The 25,292-nt window shown below is 42.7% G+C and overlaps 1 protein-coding gene across 12 annotated transcripts; it reads right to left on the bottom strand.

The window, feature by feature from the left end:
• Positions 1 to 1,171: 1,171 nt before the first annotated feature.
• LOC121533528 (transcription factor E2-alpha) lies at positions 1,172 to 24,023 on the bottom strand. 12 transcript variants are annotated; one of them, XM_041839552.2, is made up of 21 exons: positions 23,459 to 24,021; positions 19,842 to 19,943; positions 18,065 to 18,137; positions 13,527 to 13,600; positions 12,979 to 13,051; positions 12,585 to 12,625; positions 12,187 to 12,322; positions 11,915 to 11,961; positions 8,985 to 9,099; positions 7,955 to 8,112; positions 7,631 to 7,766; positions 7,378 to 7,436; positions 7,194 to 7,272; positions 6,868 to 6,944; positions 6,547 to 6,756; positions 6,283 to 6,394; positions 5,958 to 6,099; positions 4,976 to 5,038; positions 4,161 to 4,396; positions 3,748 to 3,899; positions 1,172 to 3,643 (listed from the first exon to the last, which is right to left on the bottom strand). In XM_041839552.2, the coding sequence occupies exons 2-20, from the start codon at positions 19,920 to 19,922 to the stop codon at positions 3,754 to 3,756; spliced, it is 2,058 nt and encodes a 685-aa protein (XP_041695486.1). In that variant the 5' UTR covers positions 19,923 to 19,943; positions 23,459 to 24,021; the 3' UTR covers positions 1,172 to 3,643; positions 3,748 to 3,753. The 12 variants fall into 12 exon arrangements, with proteins under 12 accessions (XP_041695486.1, XP_045061457.1, XP_041695491.1 ...); XM_045205522.1 differs by having other exon boundaries at positions 7,631 to 7,736; positions 7,976 to 8,112; XM_041839557.2 differs by having other exon boundaries at positions 7,976 to 8,112; positions 9,000 to 9,099; positions 23,459 to 24,020.
• Between the last annotated feature and the right edge of the window lie 1,269 nt (positions 24,024 to 25,292).

Below are 25,292 nucleotides of genomic sequence, written 5' to 3'. Positions count from 1 at the left end.
CTGTTATATACAGGACAGTTCTCAATAACTACTTTATATATATAAAAATAATAATAAAGGAGACTGGGACTGGAGGCACTCTGAAGACACTGCTCAATCTTGATTGTGTCCTCCCTGCAGGTGTAAGATGCCAGGCTCTGTAGCAGTGAGTGAGTAGCCCCATTTGAATACATTAAAAAAGTATTTCCCTCCTCCTTGAATTGATCTATGAACAGATGTAAAAAAGGGCTTTATAAATACATTTGATTTGATCTGAAAGAAGTGGGTAGGAAAAGAAAGGTTTGCTGTCATATACTGAATGAAATCAAATAGTTATATTTATATCGCACATTAACAGGTTGACAGTACACTTCACACTATCCAGTCATGTCATTGAGCAAGGAGGGGTGGACGCACTTATAAAAGTATTCAAACAGGGCCCGTGTCAATATTCAGGCCAAGAGACAGAAAATAGTCCCACCCCCTTTCCAACAACTCAGAATACAGGTTGTAAATTGCCATTGTGGGATGTTCACAGAATAAGCAATGACAATAAATCAGATCAGTCTATTTTTTTTCCCTCAGAACAAAATCTTGTATATTTAGCACACATTTACCCTTGTAATAGTAGAGAAACAAGTCTTCAAATCAACTCTTTGAAGAGGTACATAAATACCTCTTACAAGAAGTCACTGTCAAAGTCAATAAGGAGCTGGCAATCAGAAAGAGAAGTCTCAAAGCAAAGGAAATGTCCATAAATGACTAAATATAGCATCACTGCTGCACTCTCTTTTTTACACAGACAAATTGTTGTAAGTTCTAATATGACAAGAAGCTCCAGTTATCATGGCTCCAAATAACACAGCCCCCCACTTCAAAGCTGAAGCCATATATTGACATTGAGGTGCTTCGAAAAGCAAATCACAAGGGCAGAAACCAGCATCTTAGAACCCAGTAGTGTTGAGTGGTTTATCAATAGGGGGGCAAACAGAAACAAACAAAACCAGGACCTGACCCCACGGCCGCAACTTAACAGTAGTTTGGACAAATGGTCAAATCCAGTAAAAAAAAAAGTAAAAAAATAACTAAGAGATCTACATAATGTTTAAATGTTTATTTAACTAGATACAATGAAAAAAGCCCATATTATTTTTCCCATTCTCAACTTCTTCCTGAAAAGTGAAAAGTAGGGGGGCATCCGATGTACCTCTACTCTTGGCGATACATGAAATGTTACGGTTAAAGAGAGAAAACTGTCTTTATAGTTAATGAAAATACAAGTTCAGGCACTGATAAGGCATCACTCTCCAATAATGACATCTTTAGTCTTGAGAATGAAAAGGCCACACTATTGATTTGAAGCTGCATTTTTCTTTTCCCCTCTTTTTCTACAAAGTAAACTTAAATCCTTCTCAATACAATGACCAACAGGTAACAATGCACATTTCTGCCCCTGTGGTTAATGATGGTGCTGCTATACAATGTCTGAGGCCATGATAAATCACTTATCACAGGAATTAACACTGTTATATTTTTAGACCATCCTGTATCTTACACAAACACAAACTCCTGCCTCCAAAATAACATGTCAGGACACTGTAGCTGCACATTGATGACCACATGGATGAGTGCCGAGAGTAGAACGGAACGTTTGAAATGAAGATAAAATAATAACATTGAAACGACTGACAAAACCTGGATACATACTTGAAAATGAAGGCAATCCACATTTGAATGGTACATTCAAAACCAGTTGCATAATTACTGTTCGAGACAGAGCCTGTCTCCGTAGATGTTTACTTGTGAAGCGACACGACCATTCAGTAAGAACACTTCAATAGGACAGTCAGTGGCATAAACTCCATCCACACATTCCCATTTGAAAAGAAATAATTCATCTGGGTAACAGACAAACACACTTCCTTACAAATGTTTTTTTTTTAGTATTTTTTTTTTTACACAGGAACAATATCTTTATACCCTTATTAAATGTAGCAATCTCATCAAAAAGGGATGCACCAAAGACTGACAGCCACTAAATACATAATGATAATTAAGCCTACAACTGACCATCTCTGTCTTTGTTTATATTTCTGAGCCTGTGTTTATGTTTAACTTTGACTGTCCAATTGGAGTTCATTTTGAAAATACATTTAATATCTCTTCATTCTGCTCAACTACGATACACTCTAAACTTCAAACTAATAGTCATTTATTTAAAAATCTACAATGTATAGACTAACAAAAAATATATATTTATATATATTTCATTTTGCTCCACTTGAAATATCCTTGGATCGTTGTATGCATGAGGTGGATTTACAAATTAGATTTTGCCTCTTTAAGTAGACATTTTAATAATATAGTCAGGACTTCACAGCAGAAGGGTGAGGGCTTGATAGTTCATTGGGAATGCTCAAAGCTTCAATTTTAAGAATAGACAACTTAACTTATAACAAGTATTAAGATGATATTTAATTATGGGCATCAATGGTTGATCATGCATCTGCAAATTTGCGCCTAGTGTTAGTCTTTTAACAATGACAATGCAGGGGGCGAAGCAGCACATTTAGTTTGGTGTCCTTAGGGGGCATAGGTGGTGTGTGTATACACACACACCTATGTAAAGGGTCAATTGATCTGAAACTCAGAGGGTGGCACTACACAATATGGCCATAAGTTGCCCATCAAACCAAGCCTGCAGTCTCATGAGAAAATGTGACAGAGTGGCTGGTTAGCGCCACAAGCTTTTTCTGTAGTTTCTGATGGAGTCAATTGTAGCCTATGGGTGGGGGTGAGATGCAGGATAAAACCTACTCTTATTTCTGTGCTGTAAAACTGCACTTTGCCTTCTCTACCCCTGGCCAGCTAAACCGGCGTCTCCCAAATAACCTACACTGAGGGGAACAATACTGGAGTCTGAAATACCATTCAGCCTTCGGTAATTATTTTCTACAACTCTGAGAACATGACAACTGGGCAGCTGAGGTTCCTCTCCCTTCTCCCTTTCCATGCCTCATCTCATGCTGGGCCCAGGGCCCACAGAGCTGGGGTGGGGACTGCAACTCTGCCCCCCGATGCAGGTCACGTTCCCTCTCTATTGCATGGGTTTGGTTACATAACATATGTAAGACTGTACCATTAAGTTAGGAATGACAAAACTACACGTACAATTTTTTTGCTCATACATATAAGCAACCCCTAAACAAAATGTTCCGCAAATGTAAGCAGTTTGCTTAAACGTCTCATATAAAACATGTAACAATTAGGCACAAATCCTTGATTAAATTTGTCATTTGTTAGGCTTCTGTCTTCCACAGAGCAAATCTCGGCAGTGTGTTAAGTCCCATTCGTGGCAGGACACTATTACTCTGGTGTTCCATCATGTAATGGAAGCAAAAAAATATATGTATAAAAAAAAAAAAATACAGTTCTTCACATTTGCGCTGGTATTCATGGTCATGAGTGCGGCAAATTGGCTGTGTCAGTTTTGGCAGTATGCATGTGTGGATAAGGGTGTGTGAATGTGCGTCTTGAAACTGAATTTGACAATACACAGACACATCAGTATACGTACACACACACACACACACACACTGAGAAGAATGGGTGGAAGAAGAGATTAAGGCCACATCTTCCGAGAGCCAAGGGAATTCCACCAGATCTGCAAAGGAAAATACAACAGCTGTTAAGTCTTCCAAACTTGAATTTTAGTGAAGTGATCAACTCGAAAGTACTACAATTATTGACTAATGAAGAGGTACCTACCTGGTATTACATATGACTGACTGGGTTATGGCCGTCTCCCCCCATGCCGGGGTGGCCTCCTGAGAGCTGCATGGGGGAGTCCCCCACTACCCCAGACACCTTCTCCTCCTCCCGCCGCTTCAGACACGCTGCTTTAGGGTTCAGGTTGCGTTCTGACGAGGGGATAGGAGACAAGATGAGTTTACATTTGCATACAAGTTAGTTATCAAACTTTCCATTGTGCTCCAAACCTATTTAATCCTTTAAAAATATACATAAAACATATTTTTCCGGTCTGAAAAACAGCTGGATGAAATATTCTGTTCGGTCCTTGGTGGCTACTGAGGAAAGAATACACACAGGAGACAAAGTAATACAGAGGTCAACACGTAAAACAATAACAAAGAAATATGGCCACAATAGCGCTGTGTTACCTCGGACTTGCTGCTCCAGGTTGAGAATGACGTTGACGGCTTGATGCAGGATGAGCAGTTTGGTCTGAGGTTTGTCGTTGCTGAGGTGCAGCTGGCACATGCGGCCCAGCTCCTTGAAAGCCTCGTTGATGTCTCGCACTCGCAGCCGCTCACGGGCGTTGTTGGCCACTCGCCGCTCTTTCTCACGCTCTACCTTTACCTCAGGAGGAAGGTCCTCGTCATCCTCATCCTCTGGACTAGAAGGCGGAAGACACGGAGAGGAATGAAGCCACGGGAGGGCGACACTCACAAACCAAGCAACTAGACTTTCAAAGAGTTGGGCCGCATGTGCCAGCTGCACCTCAGCAAAACATGCAAAGCATAGATGCCTAAGCATTTAGCTGTCATTCTAAAAGAATCCTGGGTAGCACCAGGAAGTTATGTAGTTCTGAAAGTAAATGTATTAAAAGGAAGCTCCAGATATATTATTAAACATGTTAATAGGCATACAATTGATCTGAATAAAAAACATTATTTCACTCAAGACTAGGAAAATAAGTTACCAATTTCAGTGAAATGCATAATAAAGGACTATTCCATTTGGTAAAAAGACTAAACAATATTGACTTTTATCCCACATGGGTTGGAAATGTTAACTTTTACCATTATGCTATTCAATGTCACTGTTTGTAAACTACTATGTCTATACCATCGAACCAAATTAAAATGTATGTGGTCAGCTTTGCAGAACGGTGGACATCGATATATAATCTTGGCTCCCCAATTGTGTGCCTTCAGCGCACAAAGCATTATGGTCTATGGGTGGAGAGACTTACTCATCTCCCGGGTCTGACAGGCCTGAGAGACCAGAGAAGATCTGGAGGGTCAACGCCTCCTTTCTGAAAACAATGGGACATGAGGGGAGGGCATTACACAACTAGCTGGAAATGAAGTGACGAACTCAACTAACACAGCTACCTAACAGTGGTAATTGAGCATATAAAATGGGGGCTAATGTCATGCATTCTTCTTCGTATTTGTTTGGATAACAGAATTTAACAAAATGTCCACCTATGTGGGATAAAATAGTCTACAGTAAGCTAATCAGTATGCTAATCAACAGTTTAAGGGAATACACAGGTTGGATGGGCATTTGAAATGATTTCACTATTCGAACAATATTAAACAAATTTGTCTATCATCTCATCTGTTAGTGTCTTTCTTGACTGCATCAAATCGATGTAAAGAAGCTAGCTAGCTACACTAGCCACTAAGTTAGTTAGCCAGCTAGCAATGCTAATTGAGGCTATTTCGCTGCGCTCCCCGCGTCCTTGTCTACAAGAACTCCATTCATATTAAACAACAGCCTACCTAATGGTTGATCATTGTAGCCTACTCCTTGTCATTTAGCCAATTTAATCCCGTAATTGTTATTCCATTTTGCATTGATTAAAAATCTCCCACTTCACTTGTTACACATAGAGCCTCTGACAGTAGTGCTGCTTTGATTGACTGACAATAAGTTATATGCGTGAAAAGTGTAGGCTACGGTACATATTTTTTAAGGGGTGCACTCACAAAAACTGGTGTTTTATTAACATTTCTATTCTTGTATGTAGCAATGTCACATAGATTCTTTTAGACAAAACCTTTTCATTAAAATAGGCCTATATTATTTGTTTTCTCAAAAAAGTAAATAGAATACAAACGCTCGTTCGGATATTTGAATAACCGTGCCCATCCCTATACACAGGCATGCATTCTGTATCACAGTTGCCAGTATCAATAGTCAGGGTGAGATCGTTGGTGATCACCTACCTTGCTCTGATGCGTTTGGTTTCCTTCTTCTCGTCCTCAGACTTGTCAGCGATGGAGGAGTTCTCGTCGTCCTCCTTGTCCTCTCTCTTGATGTCCGAGCCGCTGGACGAGTGTGTGGAGCGGGCCACGCTTCCTGGCAGACCTGTGGAGCAGAACAGAAACTCACCTTCAGTATTTCCGATTTAGAGAACAATTAAGTAGCCCATTATCTCATCTGTTTGCCATGGTTAACACATTACATCAGGGAAAAGGAGTAAAGCTCACAGCTCATGTGGGGGATGAGGGTAGCGAATGAGAGTGCGTGTGAGAGGCGTGTGTGACTCACTGGTGAAGCCCTCGGGTTGTCCAGAGGACTGAGGGGGTCCGGAGGCGTGGTGACCGTGCAGCAGGGTACTGCTGGGAGGAAGACCTGTGGGCTCCTCGTGATGGTTCCCTCCCTGGAGAATGGGAACAAAGCATGAGATAAAACACAACAAAAGATTTATTGAATCTGTTAGGAAAGTTCAATAAAATCATCATCATCACAATCTCAGTGAGGTAAGACAACAGGGGGCTAGTGTTGGAACCAGAGTTTAGAGGGCGTGCTCACCATGGCAGGGTGTCTGTTACTGAGGGCCAGGCCAGCGTTGGAGAAGGCCTGAGAGAGGCCTCCCAGGCCACCGTTGTGTGCAGACGACACAGCGCTCAGCAGGCTGTGCATGTCAGAGTGGGCTCCTCCCCCCAGGCCGGGCGGGCCCTGGACAGCGTGGCTACGCAGCACGTGGATGGCCTCCTCCAGACGGTCCTCCATTTTGTTCTGCTGTAAGAAGGCACAGGGAAAATCTCAGTCACTACGTTGATTATAATACGATCACATTAAATACGTTTTTTTTAAAAATGATTTGGAGTAAAAAGAGTGAAGAGGGCGTACCAGGGCATGCAGTTGCCCGTCGTAGTTGGGTGAAAGGGCAGACTGTCCTGAAGGTCTTGGCCATTGAGATGCAGCTCCTGCAGAGAGAGAATAGATAAGATGCCACATTTACATGGAAAAGCGTGACCGACAAAATTGACAGCTCTGATTTCTAACAGTAGATGGAGCTCCAGAGGTTCAGTCCAGCCCATGTGCTAATAGGAGATAATTTCCTTAACATTTCCGTTATAGATTTTAATCACATTTTCATCCAATTGTCTGCCCTTAAAACTCTTAACTAATACAAGCTACCAAATGCAGCAGATATAACAATCCAGTATGAATACCTGCAATTCCCTGGGGAGAGCTCACTGGGGTGGAGGGTGTGGAGGAGAAGTTGTTACTGTTGTGGTCCGAAGGGTAGATCTAAAACACTCAGGAAAGAGTACCTTCAGCCACTGAACAACAGCACACACAAAGAACACAGTACACTCAAAAAGCCTGTAGGATGTTTGGGAGAGGATTACTCACCGATGCAAGAGCCTTCCCAATCTCATCCCCTGAGCTCCCTGCAGTGGCGCCTCTGTTGGCTATGGAAAAAAGATGGCTTATTGATCTCACATTATTACAAGGCAGCAACTACTACAAAAAGGTCTCCAATAAGCTAGTGAGACCGCTTTAAAGACACTGTTAAACCAAAGGGCAGCGCAACATGTTTCACATGAGAAAGACTAGGTAATTGGTTAAAAGAAGTGAACGGTTGTCATGTGAGCGTTAGTTGTACCCATGATGCCGTCTGCTCCGTTAATGGAGGGTGTGTGGTTGTAGCTCCCAGAGTGGAAGCCGGGCGGGAGGCTGCCGTTCACCTCACTGCCATGGAGAGGGTAGTTCTGTGGGGACAGAGGTAGGGGTTGACGCTTCTGGAGGGAGGACAGAACAGCTTGGGTTAGAGCCACTTGCATGGAAGTTGGATTCCTCATAGAGGAGAAATGGCATAAACAGAATACAGAATTTAAAAAACATCTTGTTACATGTACCAATTTAATACAACAGTTACTTCAAAAGGAAAACAATGAGTAATTTGAATATAAATGATATGAAATATTACATATTGAGGGGCTGTCCTCACCATCCTGTCCTGTGGGTTGATGGCAGAGAAGGAGCCTGGCTGGCCAATGTGGGGGGAGTTCTCCAGCATGGCAGAGTAGCCAGACTGACCCAGAGGTCCTGAGGAGGCCCAGGGGTCAGAGGAGGGATGGAGGCCCTCTGTCAACAACAACAAGGGTTAGGCAATGGACTTATTACTCTGAAACATGACTACTTCCAGTGCATTTTAACTCAAAACATACTTTCATATATTGTAAAACTTAAATTAATAGCCTGGGCGTTTATTTGCTTAAAAATCACTGAACACAATAGGCGCTTATTAGAGAAGGCTTCTATTTAAGCCAGGCTTCTATTTCCTTAATGCACACAGTTTATGCTAATTTGCATAGTTAATTGTTTGCTTCCAGCATTTTAATCAATTTCTTCATTTCCTGCACTAATGTGTTACCTTCACACTGTGTCACATTTCTTTTGTCTTAGCATGCCTCTATACAAAAAACTTTTACTTGACAATAATTATTCTCTTTAACTGTGCATTTGTCAGTTCTTACTTTTGTCACAAAAGGGCGATCGGACAATTTCTAGGGTTTTGTACTCGCAAAGTTTTGACCGTTTTTGTGCTTGCCAGTTAGCTAGCAGTTCTCAGCTGTTTGCAGCCAATGGCTAGCAGCGTCTTACTGCCAATAAAAACGGATGATTGCCATCCTTTTTTCGAGTCATTACTGAATTATTTAATGTAACAAGTCAAACATTAAACCTCGTAAACAATTCGATTATCCCCAAAACAGTTGTTTATGTGCAGAAATGTGTGCCGTTGCCTGGCTACTAATGACTGGAAGTCGCTTTGGATAAAAGCGTCTGCTAAACGGCATATTATTATTATTATTATTAAAAAAGGGACTTGCGGCTATTTGAGACTCAGCGTTTAATTGAAGTTTTACGGTACCTTAAACATAAAGTTAAAATAACAAAGAGAAGTTAGACAGTGTACTCACTCAAATGACAGTTTATGAAAGTGCTTAAATGGTTACCTTGCAAGTAGTTACCTTGCATGTAGAAAGAGCCTGGGTAGACAGAGCCAGGTTTGGTGCCAGGATATCCTCCGTTGTCACGGGCATACTCATCCCCAGAGGTAGAGGCATACACCTAATGGGTCAAACAGTTCACATTAGGCACCATTTCAATAACACACACACACACACACACTTGAACCATGATATATACCTACATTTAGCCTGCCCTAGAATAAAGTTGTCTGCTCCTTACATCTAAATTGCCAGGTATCACTATTGCCAAGACTACTAACTGTAAGTCGCTCTGGATAAGAGCGTCTGCCAGATGACTAAAATGTAAATGTAACGACAAATGCATACTGTAACTGCCAATAATAAATGGTGTTAACGTGTAACGGTTGTTGCACTAAGCAGCCAGGAGATGGCGAGGGTGAAGCTGGCATGCTACCCCTGCTTGTGCTGTGTGAGAGAGCAGCACAGTGGCCATGCCATGCTGGGCACAGCGACGGCTCCAATCCCACAGCACAGCCAGCGCTTCCTCTTTCCCAGGAGCCCAGTGACAAAGCAGGGTTATTGCCTGCAGCTCCTCCCTCTAGCTAGCCTCTCACCGGCAGCTCACACACACACACACACACACATACTGAGATACACACAAACACAAGCGTGCACACACACACAAACATACACACCATTGTCCAGCTCATGACCTCAAATAAGCAAGGGGATCGCATTTAATCATTTCTACGATTTCTATAGTACCCGGACCATGGGTTTGAACTGACACGGTCCTCTGTAGCTCAGTTGGTAAAGCATGGAGCTTGCAACAACAGGATAGTAGGTTCACTTACCAGTACCACCCATATGTTAAATATATGCACGCATGACTGTAAGAGGCTTTGGATAAAAGTGTCAGCTAAATGGCATTATTATTATTATATATTTGATAATATGCATGTATTGTATTGACATTAGTAACATTTAATTGGGGGTGATATGGGTCTGTGTCCCAACCATGGGTTTGAATACTCTAATAGACATGTTTGTTAAATGGCCCTTCAATGCTTCAATGGGCCATTCAAGTTATTCCGAACCACAATGAATGCTACATTCAAAATGGCATGCCATTTCAAGCCTTCTTTCCGCATGTGTTGAGATCGAATTTGTGTCCGTATGAATCACTCCCAGAAAATTCATACGGACACAAAGATCCCAGCTTTCTGACACCATAACCCATCACTCATGCTTTCTGACACCATAACCCATCACTCACGCTTTCTGACACCATAACCCATCACTCACGCTTTCTGGCATATATGAGGAGAAAGAGGGATGAGAGAGAGGAGAGGATATGAGAATGCTAATCCAGAAAACTGGTTTCTTTCTGTAATTTGATTTAACAGGGAGAAGTGGAAAGGGAATGGAGAGATGCACTTCTAATTACAGAGCCATCTGCCTGTTCCTGGACCCGGTCCAACTCCACAGGCAGCTGGGCTGAGGAGAGCAGAGCCGAGGAGAGGGAGAGGGCTAAGAGAGGTGGGGGCTGGGAGCCAGTCAGCGAGAGAGAGGGAGGCATCGGGAGAGAGAGAGAGAGAGAGAGAGGTTGCAATGGAGAGGGGGCGAAGGGTGGTATTAAGGCACTGATGATTTATGAAATAGGCAGAGATAAGGCTGGCGGACAGAATAAGGAAATCTGAATGACTTAAAGCATGATATGGCGAGGGGAGTGTGTGGTAATTGGGGATTTACTACCATTACAGATAATTTGAGTGAACAAGCCAGAGATGACTTCATTTAACATTAGGCTTTAGCTTTGTCTTTCACGGGAAAACAATGTCGAGCGAATCCTCTAGATAGATGTGGGGGAATTAAACAATGTTTGTGGGTGAATAATTCTGTTAAGAAGAAAGAGGATTCCTGGTGAAAATCCTCACTAATGGGGGTTTCATGTAATTCAGGTTATGACCGTGTGTGAGGTCCTATAGTCAATGGCAAAGCAAGTGATTTAATATGAAAGAATAGAAAACTAATTAATATCAACTTAGAGAGAAAATACTGTCTACATAAATAATACAACCACCGTAGATGGCTCAGTAACAAGGGGCCACAATAAGCCTGGGAAATGGGAGGTGTTGTATGTGACATTTAGGTTAGGGGTTAGGGCTGGACCCTAGTGTAGAGGATTAGTGGAGGGGTCTGTCGGTTGGGTTGGACGAGTGGGAGGACTGGAGAGCTTTGCCGGACTAGGTTACAACACAGAGCTGAGGGTGCGAAGGGAGGGGAGAGGGACACAGGATCATCAGCAGTCATTAATCTGGGCTCAGACACGGGCTAAGAGGCCTCGCGAGCAGCGCGCCTCACAACTGGGTCACTCACAGGGGGAGGCCACCCAGACCATCATGTGGCGAAGCGTGGGCAGACGGATGGAGGGGGAGAGGAGGGGGGCAGCAGAGAGTTCACATGAATTTACACTAAAACCGGTGTTTTACATTACCTATGTGGTGCAGTCACAAACACTGGCCACAGAGGTTTCAATTTGACTGTCATATGAGAGTGCATGTGCGCCCATGGTTTCGGTTACAGAAATGTTTTGTGTAATGGCAATATTTATTTTTTATGATTCCTGGCAGGGGGCCTTCCAGTCTTCCGCTAATAAGGCATTAGTAGCCCGAGCAGTGTTGAAGACTAGAGAGACTATAGTTGTTTATTTGCAGGCTTAGACAGTAGCCTGAGCCCAGTGTTGTAGACTAATGTTGTTTGTTTGGAGGCTCTCTCACTAGCCTGGACTGTCAGTTTGTCTGAGTGAGCAGAGGCCCTTTGCCCCAGTCTGTCTGTCAGAGAGCTGCTGGAGCAGACAGACAGGGTGGTGAGTGGGTGAGTGTTAGTGTGGGGAGACTGTCTGTCTGTCTGTCTGGCTGTAGGCTGTGAAAGGGAGCAGAATGAACACTCACTGAGGACGGCAGGCCAGGGGGTTTGCGAATCTTCTTCGGTTGGGTGTCTACAGGCAGACAGAGAGAAGGTAAATCACATGGCTCGCTTCATCAAGGTTGACTGTTAAGTGTCTAGTTTGAAAATAACATCCTTTCACCAGATTGACGGTATTCATTATTGTGTATTGTTAGCATTACTAATACTCTTGCTCAAATCATCTGACAGAAAAGGCAAGAGCCTGGAAAACATTTTTACAAAGAACTTGTGGGAGCTTCTTCCCGAACCATCGTACCTAGCTGGCCATCGGGAGGCCTCCTCCTGGGGTTGTTGGGGTACGATCCGGGGTAGAACTGAGAGGCAGACTTTAGCCCAGAGGGGGACATGGCATCTGGACTGGGCATGGCGATGTCACTGGGTAGGAAGCCAGGCTGGCGGAACAACACAAAGAACAAGGGGTTAACAAACAACACATGCAGGAATGCATACAAATCACACATGAATGCACAGTTCTGGGAAATCCAGAACGCTCTAATTCAATGTATTTTGGATGAAAGGAGAAGTGAGAAAACGGGGTCATCTTTATACGGAAACCTGACTTTAGCTCAAATCAAGTTAGAACTGGTGATGTGGGCAACCTAAACTATGATCTTAACATGGTTTAATAAGCAAAGGGGTCTGCAGCACTCTTACCTGGCCACCAAAGGAAGAGTATGGTATCCTCTCATTTTTACCTGCAAGAAGAAATTGATAATTAGCAGGTTCTTTATGGAATGGTAGTTAAACATTGGGTTTTCAAAAAGCCCAAATCAGTAGCTGTTTAAAATACAAAGTAGTAATAAAAGTGGCCTCCCCCTTTCAGAGCACTCAGCTGCTGGCCAGACAAAACCCAAGGGAGCATTTCTGCTCCAGTGCGCTTAACATACCCAACACCCACTAAAACACACACACACACACACACACACACACACACTTACTTCCTGATCATAACAAAATACATGCACACCAACAGTAACGCCACTAATTATTTACAACCTATCCCCATTACAACACTGAAAGACACAGAGACTCTCTGATCGTAGCCTACCTCCGATTCCTGAGCTGAGGAAGGGGGATGACAGGCCCTCATGCTCATTGTAGTGGGAGCCATCTCCGTATCCCTGTGGGAAAAACACACAAAGAGGAAGACAACATGGTGAAGAGTCAGTTCGCAGAGTTCACTGATCAGTAATAAGTCCTTCCATGCCATGGCCAGTGCACTGGTTCATCCCTGTCTGTGAGCTCAGGAAATGTGTACAGGATCCAGTCTCTAGCAATTTCTTAATCATCAAGTTGTGGAAATAACAGTTTGCTGCAGCCAATATTCACCCCCTATACCCCGTTCCTTATATTTACAATGAGACGAGCCAAGACAGTTACCGTGGATGTGAAGCCGCAAATTACCAATGGGCTTCCACAGAGGTAAAGACTAGCACAGAGCCTGCCAACGCCCGACTCTGAGCCAAGCTATTAGGTACAAAGTAAAATAACCAGTCTGAATCAAATGCATAGTTTGCCAAAGCACTGAGCTGTTGTGAAGTGAGTGTGTGTGTGTGTGTGAGTGAGAGCCTGTGATGAGCCCCTGGTAGTGCTTACCCTTCCCTGGTTGAAGGGGGGGCTGTTTTGTTCTCCGGGGCCCCAGGATCCAGAGCCACTGCGCTCATCCAGAGCTGGAAGAGAGACATGAAAGCGTTAGACTCGCACTGACTGGCGAAAGTACAGAATGTAGGCTATTTTCATGCATATCTGTTTTACCATTTAGAAATTAAAGCACTTTCTGCATTTAGTCCCCCCATTTGAAGAGGTCATAAGTCATGTCATGTTAGGAATATGAGACCAAATACTAAACTTCTGACTACTTTAATACACAAGTGAATTTGTCCAAATACTTATGACACCTCCAAAATGTGGGGACTAGATACATCAAGTGCTTTCATTTCTAAAACGGTAAGATATATGTATGAAAATACCGTCAAATAAAATGTGACAGTCTATACTGTCGCCTCATATGAAACATTTGATCTCAAATCCTGGAGTATAGAGCCAGGTTTTAGCTTCACTGTCCAATTAAATACGTAGGGGAGTGTATGTGTAGGCATGTAGCCATAATGCTAGCACCCATCACTCTGAACTTGTCAGCACTGCAGGGCCCCTGTGCCAATGCATGTCAATCACAGGTCTTAATTGGTTTACAGGCAACGCCATTGGGACAACAGATCACCTTTAAGAGAATCTGTCATTGTTGCATTAAGGAGGGACCATTCCATACATGTCCATGTGAAAACCTCAAATTGAAAAAGCAGTGACGGGAACTGCTGTTGAAAATCGTCATCACCAGTCTGAAAGAAGGGGCATTTCACTGATTCTATAGTGGGAAATGATCCTTTCATAGTTGGCTGAGAAACCAAACGATAACAGAATACGTGTCATTGTCCAGCTTCTCATTGCCATTCGTTTCACAGCAGTTGGCAAGATGCCATTATACGCTAAGCCATAAAACAGCAAAAAACATACATATTCAGTACACAAATCATATATGAATATGTTAAATAATTTCACGAGTGGCGGCTGTGTGGCTGAGGAAAAACAAGCATTCTAAAGATTGGTGGAGCAGAAATTCCAAATACCCCCATCATCCCTTTCTCCTTGTCTTATCCGTTAACGCTACCAAGCCTCTCTGGAGACACAGGGCTTAATTGCATACTGATTTGCATAATTGTGCATATTAATGCAGTTGCCTTATGAATATTCATATTTCTCCTTTGGTTTCTGCCTAATTAAAAAAAAATGTGTGTGTGAGAGAGAGGGAGGGAGAGAGGGTCTGGGCGAGATGAGCGCCTGACGAGTGAGAATGAGCGATGAGGCTAACAGAGCGGTGCAAGCACCTACACACGCTATGACAGCCATGATCTATGGAGCTGATGCCACTGGCATGGAGAAGCAGGAGAGCAGAGAGAGCGGGACCTCCAAAGATCAGCCTTACTCACTCACTGTCAGTGGGCTGAAAGGTCACACTGCTAAGACAGTCACATATAGTCACAAGGACTGATGGACACACAACTAAATATGAACGACAGACTTTGCATGGACACCACTTCAACAGCCCTGCTGGCAGTTAGTCCACTCAATACATAGACACGATCAAATCCACATAAGAGGCACCCCAGGGCTATAAAACAAGGCTTCTTAAAAACCTTCTCCATTATCCAGTGTCTACAATGGCTTCGTTCCAATTTGTATTTGGTGCCCACATAGACTTACGGCACTTAAAAAGGCCTCCATTTGGCGAGCGGGTACTATATGAGATAGAGAGAGCATCGCAGTGCAGAGAAACTCTGACAACATTGTTTCACACCTTGTGGAGTAATTAACTTGGAGGCAATTAAACAAGGTGGGGAGCTGCTGAGGTGACAGTGACACACAGCCAGCCATATTGAGAAGTTAGAGCCAAACACTGAGGAGCCTACTGCCACAATGGAAGAGGGGAGGAGAGACGGAGGATGGGAGGAGAGGGGGACAGGGGTGAAGGACTGAAGGAAAGAAGGAGGGAGGAAAAGGCATGGGCGACAAGAGGGGAGAAGGACAGGGCTGGGGGACAAAAGAGGACACAGACTTCATCTGCAATAATTGTTTCATGTTCATTCTTCACGCGTTTACAGAAGATATTCATTTCATTGTTTACGTGTAATGCTGTTATAAGTGTGGTTCCATTCTCTTCTCACACTTTCTACCTGTTGAAACGTTGCGCTCCAACTTCTAACCTGATTCCGTAGATGAGAATCTAGTGAAGGCCATGAGGGCAATACTAACACTGTACAGGCACAGCCAGCCGCTGAACAAATAATCAGATTTTGAGGCACAACATCTTCACAGGGCACAATCTAATATGCCTCTGAAAAGGCAGCCTTGATCGTTTCTTGCGTACGTCTTAAAACCACAAGATATAGAATAGGCCTAGTAGACCAGCCCTTTTCTAATGCCAGCAGTAGATAGAAGCTGGCGGTTCAGATCATAAGGTGACAAACATCCTATGACAATCATCTGAAATAATATTTGTGTGAGAGTGTCTGTGCCTGTGAGAGGGTTGTTTGTTGTGGTTGAGGGGGAAATGTGGCCTGTCCAGGGTGGGTGGGTGATGGGGCCAACAGCTGCAGAGGTGAGTGAGGGGATGCCTGGTGGAGCCCTGTGGGTGTTACAGCTCCCCTCTCCTCTCCACACGCTCTGGGCTCTGACGAGGAGGGGAGGACGCCTAATACAATTAGCACCCCCTCAGAGTACTTTTGTGTTGGTGAATAGAGGCGGACTGGTAGGCCACAACTCCACTGCTGCCTTTCCCGCGCTGGTTCATCTACAAGTAGAACAGAAGCCGTGATGTCACAGGCTACAGTTGGGCCAGGAAAACAGGAAGTTGACCCAAGTTACCAGGAGAACAATAAAGAACAAACAGGCTGCTCTTTGTTATGGCCATGTGATCTTATCATAATGGAGGACTGAAGTCAAGTTGTCATTTCAGGAAAAAGTGGAAGAGGTGGGGATATACCAGGGGGAAATGTTCTCATTTTTCACATACATTGCCTACTTCAACAGAAGTCCATCCTCAGGTGAAACTGATGTAAAACTGCTAAAGTGTGCAATTTATCCCTGTACCGATGCTACTCCCCGTTGATTGTGTATCTGGTTATAACAAGGGTTTTGGTGCATCTTGAGAGTGGAAAACAGGAAGAAACGTATCCAACAAGCCTGAATTGTAGCTTACAGATGCCCTCATCTCTCACTGGATTGATAGGCTTGTGTCATAACCTCACACAGAATCTCTAGAGGTTGGCATCCGTGGAGGTTTGCAGTGTGGCATTTGTGCTATTACGAGCTACCTGGAGTTCTCTGAAAGTTAAATGTGACAGCTTGAAGTATCACATTCGAATGGTGTCAATGACCAAGGGGCACACTTAGGACTGGGGCAGGAATTAACTTCTCACTGCTAAGTAATTGCCTGCTGTAATAGAAACAAACTGAGTCCTGCCACTGATCCCCATTCAGAGGGCTCTCACTCTGGCCAACACTCCATGCTGGGCCAGTTAAGTGTTCCAGAGCTCGGGGTGAGGGGCATTGTCTCTGGCTCAAGCCATTTCCTGTGAACCAAGTGGGGGGAAGAGCCCTGTGCCGAGTTGGGGGAGGAGTGTTTTATACTTCAGGGTGGGGGAGTCGTTTCAAGTCCATAAGCCCTTTTCTGCCTTTGTTCCTCTGCGGCTGAGTTCTCACTCCGGGGGCCGCACAGAGTGTGACTCCATTTCACACTGCAGGTTGGCAGAGTGACAGAGGAGTGAAGGAACATGTCTTACAAATAACATTCAGCAAAAGCTACTAGCACACAGGGGTTTCAGGTGTTCCGAGGTGGGAAAATACAAGCCATTTTGTATGTTGGTGGTAGAAAAAGATGCAGTGGAAGTAAAAATAAAAAATCTAATTAGCTAAATAGAGACATATTGTGAATCTAAAAATGGCCACCAAGATGGTTTTATTCATCACCCCACCAAAAAACATGTTGGTCTCATTCAACAACCAAAAATAAAGAAGACATTCTGCTGAATTACAGAGATTTTGTCATCCAACAACACACAGCGTTCAAAGGCACCAACAACGGTCTGAAGCTTTAGCACAGATGAATCATCTTGGTTAGATAAAAAGAGCGGGGGTTAAAAAAGGGGAAATGTGCACACATGGAGGGACAGAGCAGGCTCTCACGTTTCCAGAGGAGAACTCAGATCAAAGTGACTAGATCTGGCCAACTTACTACCAGCAGTAAAAGGTGATAAAATACTGTCCTCACACAGCGGAAGTAGGAGGTAAATCAAAAATATATACAGTATCATTAATTCTATAACCAAGTGAATGGGTGAAGAAAGACATAATGCAATAGAACAAAACCACTACTGCACCACTGCTCTAGTACTTTAAACTTACTATATAAGGAGAATTAGTCATGTTGCAGCTACATATAAACAGCCAATATCCATTACTTACTGACCTTCTCAAAACTAAAGCTTGATACAATAGAGTTTAGGTATAGCCCTGCAGGGTATTTAAGGCTCAGAATGACAGTTTTACAGTATTTTGCATTCAGAACAGAATCTTACCTGATCCGCCAAACTGACTGCTAGCGAGTGTCGTCGGTCTGTTCTTCCCATTAGCCACAGGTGGTGCAAACATCTAGAATAGAGAAGAGGTGGAAAATAAATACTGACGTGAATATTCACATAGGCCACACCTTCATTGAACATACAGTAACGCTAGATCATCATCTGCGATGTGAAATGTGGGCTGGACACGGATGTTAGGCGTGATCTAGCCTAATCCCTGGTCACAGGAGCTTGCTTAACATTACATTTTACATTTTAGTCATTTAGCAGACGCTCTTATCCAGAGCGACTTACAGTTACTGAGTGCATACATTTTTCATACTGGCCCCCTGTGGGAATCAAACCCACAACCCTGGCATTGCAAGCGCCATGCTCTACCAACTGAGCTATAGGAGGCCTCATGCCATCTCATGAGCCACTGTGTGTGCTTCTGCCTCTTGGCATCTGGTCCAGCAACAGCCATACTGCAGCATTATCAGCCAATCCTGGCACAAAATAACACACACACACACACACACACACACACACACACACACACCTTTGTCTCTAATGGGTTTAGATTCCATACATAGCTACTGCTTACAGGACCATGGACACGTTTTTTATTTGAGTGGGTGGCTACACAAATGATGTGCATAGCAAACCAAGGTCTTGATTGAGGGCATGATATTTGATGCTCCACAGGGCTCTTCCATTAACTAAGAGAGGGAATAAAACCAAATGGAATTTCCCTACACATAAGGCTTCAATAATGCAGAGAGGAAAACAAAAATACCTGGGCAGATCTTATATTAGTAAGCTGCAGTTAGTGGAGAAATATTAATTTGTGTGGGACATCAAGTCTGATGACAAGCGTTTACTTAATTAGGGTTCCTGGTCTTGAATCCACTGATTTTTCCACGTATATGGTAATTATCCATAAATCAATTTACTTAGGCTCAGTTATTCAATTTATTCAGCGAAAAACACTGACATGAATGTCAACTTAAAAAGCCCAACACAGAAATCATACAGTAAAAATGAATACACAGGCTGATGCCAGCAAGTAGATGAAAATCAAACCCAAAATCTCCTATTAATCTGACCATTCATAAAGACCTGCTATTCAAGAGACAAACGGCAGGGTTACCCCATTCCACACAGCATATATTGAGTTGAATATGATGTGAGGTGTTTCAGCGCCAGAACCACTCAAAAGTATGGAAAGCTTCCCATAAGTTATTATCTGCCATCAAACTATTGTAAGGTTGTGCACAAAATAGGAAAAACCAAACTCAGAGCAAAAATAAACATTACGGCAAAATAGGAATCAAATACATCTCGCTTGAATAAATCTTCAGGATTCAGGTCAGCCCAAACCATAAATCAACCTTATTTATGTTTTTTCATGTTCAAACACTGGTTTAAAACCCAATGAATAAATACCTAGGACCTGTGGTACATTCAGGTGACCTTGCTTTGATTTATTGAGGATGGGGTAAAACAAAACAAAAATATTCAAATCAAATAACTTCTGGGAGGGGGGGGATGAAGCTACTTCTGCCATGCAGGAGTTCAAGGATGAAAAAAACATGGGGTGAGCAAAGCGGAAAAATTATAACCGGCTAATGAATCGGGAACAAGGAGAACTGTTTAACGGTTTTGCTGTCATTATATTGGATATGTAACGGGCCCGTCCCTCCCCATTCAGCCGCTCTCTCTCTCTCCCACCCTCCCGGCCCAGGCCAGCAGTCTCTACGTCCTGATCCCAGACCCCTAGCCCACTCTCTCTTACCGCACTGAAATCCAGGAGGTCGTTGAGTTCCTTGTCTTGTGTTCCCACTGCAGTCATTCTCTGCTGCTGCTGCTCGTTCATGCCCCTCAGTCTCTAACAACCCTACGAGAGAGATTCGCAAATAAGATAGACTGACTTTTAGTGGAACCAGACTAGAGAGAGTACAAACACATTGAATGTGACTGGAAAAAAATCAGACTAGATATTACTGGCTGATATGCCTGAGGAGTTTCTGAGTTCTATCACTTGAGAAAATGAATGAACATACTGCTTTTTTTGGCCTTGTAATTCACTCTTGCCTACCACTCACTATGGACACGGATGCGTAAAGAGTTGGCAAAAGTTGAGTACCAAGACTAATAGTTCAAGATCCTTCCCCTCTTATTGTGTTCTAGATGATTTCCCAGAGGCCCTACAACCTTAACACTGCTGCCTGCCCACCTCGGACTTCTTCATGGTAATAATAGTTGTTGTCAGACATGGGTATTTTGGCATATGGGACACTGATGTTCAAACAACAGACCAGAAAAACAGGCAACGCTATTTTGTTGTAACCAAGTTAAAATGGGTAGCACCATTTCCCTTGTCACATATAGGCCAGTGCATTAATTCATTGGGAATAATCGCATAGACCACAGTCTACTAATAGTGAGGCATCACTACACAGGCTGCAAGGAAGGGAATCGGACGTTCCATGTGAAGAATATAGGCCTGCTTAGTTTATGTATCCCTTATTCTTAAAAAAATAATAAAAAAACACTGTCGTGATATCCAATTGGTAGTTACAGTATTGTCCCATCGCTGTAACTCCCCTACGGACTCGGGGGAGGCGAAGGTCGAGAGCCATGCGTCCTCCGAAACACGACCCTGCCAAGCCGCACTGCTTCTTGACACACTGCTCGCTTAACCTGGAAGTCAGCCGCACCAATGTGTCGACAGAAAACACCGTCAAACCGGCAACCGAAGTCAACTTGCAGGCCTGCCACAAGTAGTCGCTAGAGCGCGATGGGACAAGGAAATCCCGGCCGGCCAAACCCTCCCCTAACCCGGACGATGCTGGGCCAATTGTGCGCCGCCTCATGGGTCTCCCGGTCACGGCCGGCTGTGACACAGCCTGGGATCGAACCCGGGGCTGTAGTGAATGTATCCTTTATTCAACCTTTACCAAGACTAATCACTTCTCTCAGGCCATGTCTTCCTTTACGATGCTTCCACAACAAATCAAATGCACGTCGATCATCCATTTCTACATGAAAGTAAAGTATATTAGGTTTACAATTAGACATAATTGGAGCTATTGTTAGACCAAGGTAATAGGGGTAAAAGGCAGCACTAATAGATATATGCAAACATGTATAAAAGGCAGCGCTAATAGATATATGCAAACATGTAATTACCAAATTAACATATGTCAGCGCAGAGGAACCTTGTCAAATGACACAAAAAGCATGAATACTGGATTTACCCTGTGTTTTGCATTCCAACGGGAGCCTGAGGCACAGAGGCAGAGCTCGGATGCTCAGCAGCAGCACTACATGCCTCAGAATAAACTGCCAGTGCAACAGGGGAGAAGAAGCACTAGGGCGTCAACAGGTGGTGTACTTTTACAACCCCCTTTGTAATCCATTACATTATAGTGCAATTTGTTGTAATCAATCATTTGGGAGTTTGAACCACAAAATAAATGCAACTTCTCAGGTGTAAATGTAAACACCAGATTTGTAACAATACATAAATTGCAAATAAAAGCTATTCTTACTTTGTGTAAAACAATATTTTAAAATGCCTATAAACCATGCAAAGGAGCCATCAGGATTAGCCCTTTGTATTGAAAGTGAAGGCAGGTTATATGCCTACATGACCTAACCTTGAAACAATAATATTTTTTTTCTCTCCCTAATATAACAATAGGCCCAAGGGTAAATATGCCTAATGTTGTCTTGCCACACTTTTGGATAAGGTGGTAGGCCAAGGATACACAAACCTTGCCAAACATACACCACAAAAAACATTGCTGTTCCAAAATGTTGTGGGTACATCTGGATATTTAAAGGGACGCTGGCACTGTGGATACACACATTTTATTGTGCAGAATTGCATCTTTGCTACCCACAGTTTGAACAATATTCGGAAGCAATAGATTAGGGCTATGGTCGCCTTGTACACGTGAGCCAGACAAGGCAAGAAGTCCTACATGTGCAAAGCTATATGGAACATATTTTTAACACGATTTTAATGTTATTTTGATTAAACAAACACATTTTGACAAGTAGGTACTCTACCATACCTTGCATATAAAGGCCTCAATGTTTCTGAGACCTGACATCAATACAAAATCCATTGTGATCATGCACTTCCCAAAACCTTCGAACATATTCAAGCCAAAAAAACAAACTAATACTAGAATGTGACCTTTGGACAATTGTGTTTTTACTTTTAATAGACATTAACAGAAAATTAAAATATATGTTTGAATTGAAATAAATCAAATACAACTGTTGCTTCTCAGCAACAGAATATAATGTGTCTGGCTACAATGAAGCAAACATAAATTTGACATTATTGTGGGGAACACCATCATGATCAAATGTATCTAGAAATCTGCTCGGTTCAATTATATTTTCGTTCGAATTAAATGTTTCCATATCGTTTCGCGTAGTTTCCCTGACTGAAACAATGTAAATATTTATTCCAGGTTACAAACTCATTCTACTCCGTTCGCTACCCGTTTCCAAATATAATAGGCCACATCTAGGACCTATAGCCTACTGAAAAGGGATGCTTTCCTGCCGGAGGATATTGTCAGGTTCCAAGGGCTCTATATAATTGAAATAAGAATGGGATCTCTCGCTACACAAATTCCATTAACCTTTATGAAAAGAAAAAGCATCTGAAAGATACTGAAAAACAAATAATGGGGCCTCTGAATAACTGTGAAAGATCTTGAAATAAGGTTATAAATACGTTATTTTGAAATATGACAGCAAACTCAAGGTTGAAGTTTGCATTTCAGTTAGTCCAAAGAGGAGATGGTGGGGGGTGGGGGAATAAGGAATTTCCTGCCAAATGTGCAATACAATAAATGTAAGTCTAGCCTGTGACCAGACGCTTAACCACTTTCATAAAGTGGTCGTTGTTTTGTGTATTAGTGGTTATAGAAAAGTCTGCGTTACTTGCCTTACATTTGTGATGAACTCTTGAAATGGCAGGCTGAACCAATGAAAGTACAAGTTTATAATGCCCCTCAACATTACTTAGGCTATATAGCCAATTAGATTTAGTAGTCATTCCCACTGATCAAACATAGGCTTCTTTATGGGACAATTGAGACTAGCAAACATCAAAGTGAGTCAAATTCAGAATAACCTATCTTTATGGTGAACAAAGGACTAATTTCCCTCACTACACGGTTGGTGCGGAGACCATCACACACTTGGGGGCTGAACTCACCACCTTACTAGAAACCAGACAAAAACTTGCATCCCCCCGCTCCAACCACACATTCCCAAAACTTTTGATAATTGTAGAAGTCAGATGTTCTACAATTGCCCACATTACACCCAATGAATTCGTGCAATTTCCCCGAATATGTCAGTCTGAAACAGAAGCATTTTTACCTTTAATCTTCAAATGTCTGGCATCCAACAGTAAAAAGAAAGGCTGTCTCTCGCAGGGGGAAAAAACATAAAACTTCAAGAGAATTTCAACCTCAGCGCGTGAAACGCATTGGATCGCTGTAGGTCTTCCTTATTACTCCTGAACCTTGCTTCGTTACACTGTCCACGTCATTAGTACAATGTAACCAGTCTGCATCCAAACAATATCTAGTTATTAATCTCACGTCTTCCTTTTTGTTGTTACAATTGAGATGATTTCATTCTTCTAGAAGACATCTTAACCACCTCCGTCCACATTGTCAGAAGCAACAACGTATCCTTCCGCATAAAAAGAGGGCCTCAAAGCCAGCGGTGTCCAATTTCAAACGCCTATATAGAGACAACCTATTTGCTCCTCGGAAAAGAACAACTATAAGTTATAACGACTTAAATTGATGTAACCGCCGCATATGTTAAATCGTTGGTCAACAGTTAATGTGTCCTCTTCAAAATAAAGGAGATCTAAAGGACTACGCCTTTTAGCGGAAGGTTATAGTAGGAAAGTTAGCTGCGATTACACAGCAGCTTCACGAGATGGAATGATAAATCCGTAAAAGCATAGCCAATAGAAAAACATGTATGAGTGACAAGCAGACACGGAAGCCAATAGTCGACCGCAAATACATATTTGAACCTCCCTCTTCTTGACGCTTGCTTTTGCTGTGTGCTCAGGGAGGCTGTGAGGGGGCTACAGTAGCCTCTGACATCATTTTAATGCTGTGGTTAACATTTTTTCTCGGTCTACATTTTGTAAACGTAGCCTAGGCTACTCTAAGCAGAAGGGTGAAATTATCAAATAAATAACATTCATTGCCTAGCTATATCACTACTAGTTGTACAAGGCTTGGCTACAACTATGTGCACCATAGTCCCAACAGAGTGGGCATCACTCAATTGTTTTTTCAGACTAGCTATATGATCTAGCCTAGGAATAGGCTGTTTTTGTCAGACTTTTACAATTTCTTGTTAATCAAAATGTTCACCTTAAAGTTGGTCACACCGTTGAGTATATCCCGTTTTGGCAAAAATATTCAAAAATAAATAGATAATAGATCATCAATAACAATGTTATTATTAGATGCCTGAGTTTATTAGACCGGGTGATATGACCAGGGAAAACTCAAGGCTAGGTTGATTGGTGATTTTAATGCTATTTTCACCTGGACATAAAACTAGAGTGTCCTCTGTCTTCCTGCGCCTGATTCATAGACCTGGGGTGGAGAGAGGAGGGAAAGAGTATAGTATGGGATCATAACAGAGCATGAATGTGGGGGGAGGGGAGAGGTCTGGCTGCAGAGACAGAGACAGAGACAGAGACAGAGACAGAGACAGAGACAGAGACAGAGAGAGAGAGAGAGAACATGTGTTGAGAGAGGGAGAGCGCATAGTGAGCTCTAAGTTTGTTTGATGACGATATCCATGGTGATTAAGATCTTAAGAAAAAATTTGAGTTAATAACTTGATAATTTGTATTTTTCTATAAATTACCACAAATATACACATCCTTGGAATGATTCAATTGTTTTAAATCATCCTCACCTCCCCTGACAAAACAAACATAAAAATGGTATGACACTACAGGGCAAAATATTTGTAAACTAAGTGGACCGCACACTACTGGAAATATACATATGTTATAGTCAGCTTATATTCTTCTTTTAGCATGTCTTATTGACAGCTGGTCTTATGTTATTCTAATGCATGCTTTATACCTTATATTGAACAAAAACATAAAACGCAACATGTAAAGTGTTGGTCCCATGTTTCATGAGCTGAAATAAAAGATCCCAGAAAT

This window comes from Coregonus clupeaformis, chromosome 20, assembly GCF_020615455.1.
Source record: "Coregonus clupeaformis isolate EN_2021a chromosome 20, ASM2061545v1, whole genome shotgun sequence".
NCBI classification, from domain to species: Eukaryota; Metazoa; Chordata; class Actinopteri; order Salmoniformes; family Salmonidae; genus Coregonus; species Coregonus clupeaformis.
The sequence above is the reverse complement of the archived record's forward strand: the minus strand, read 5'-3'. Positions and strand labels throughout refer to the sequence as shown.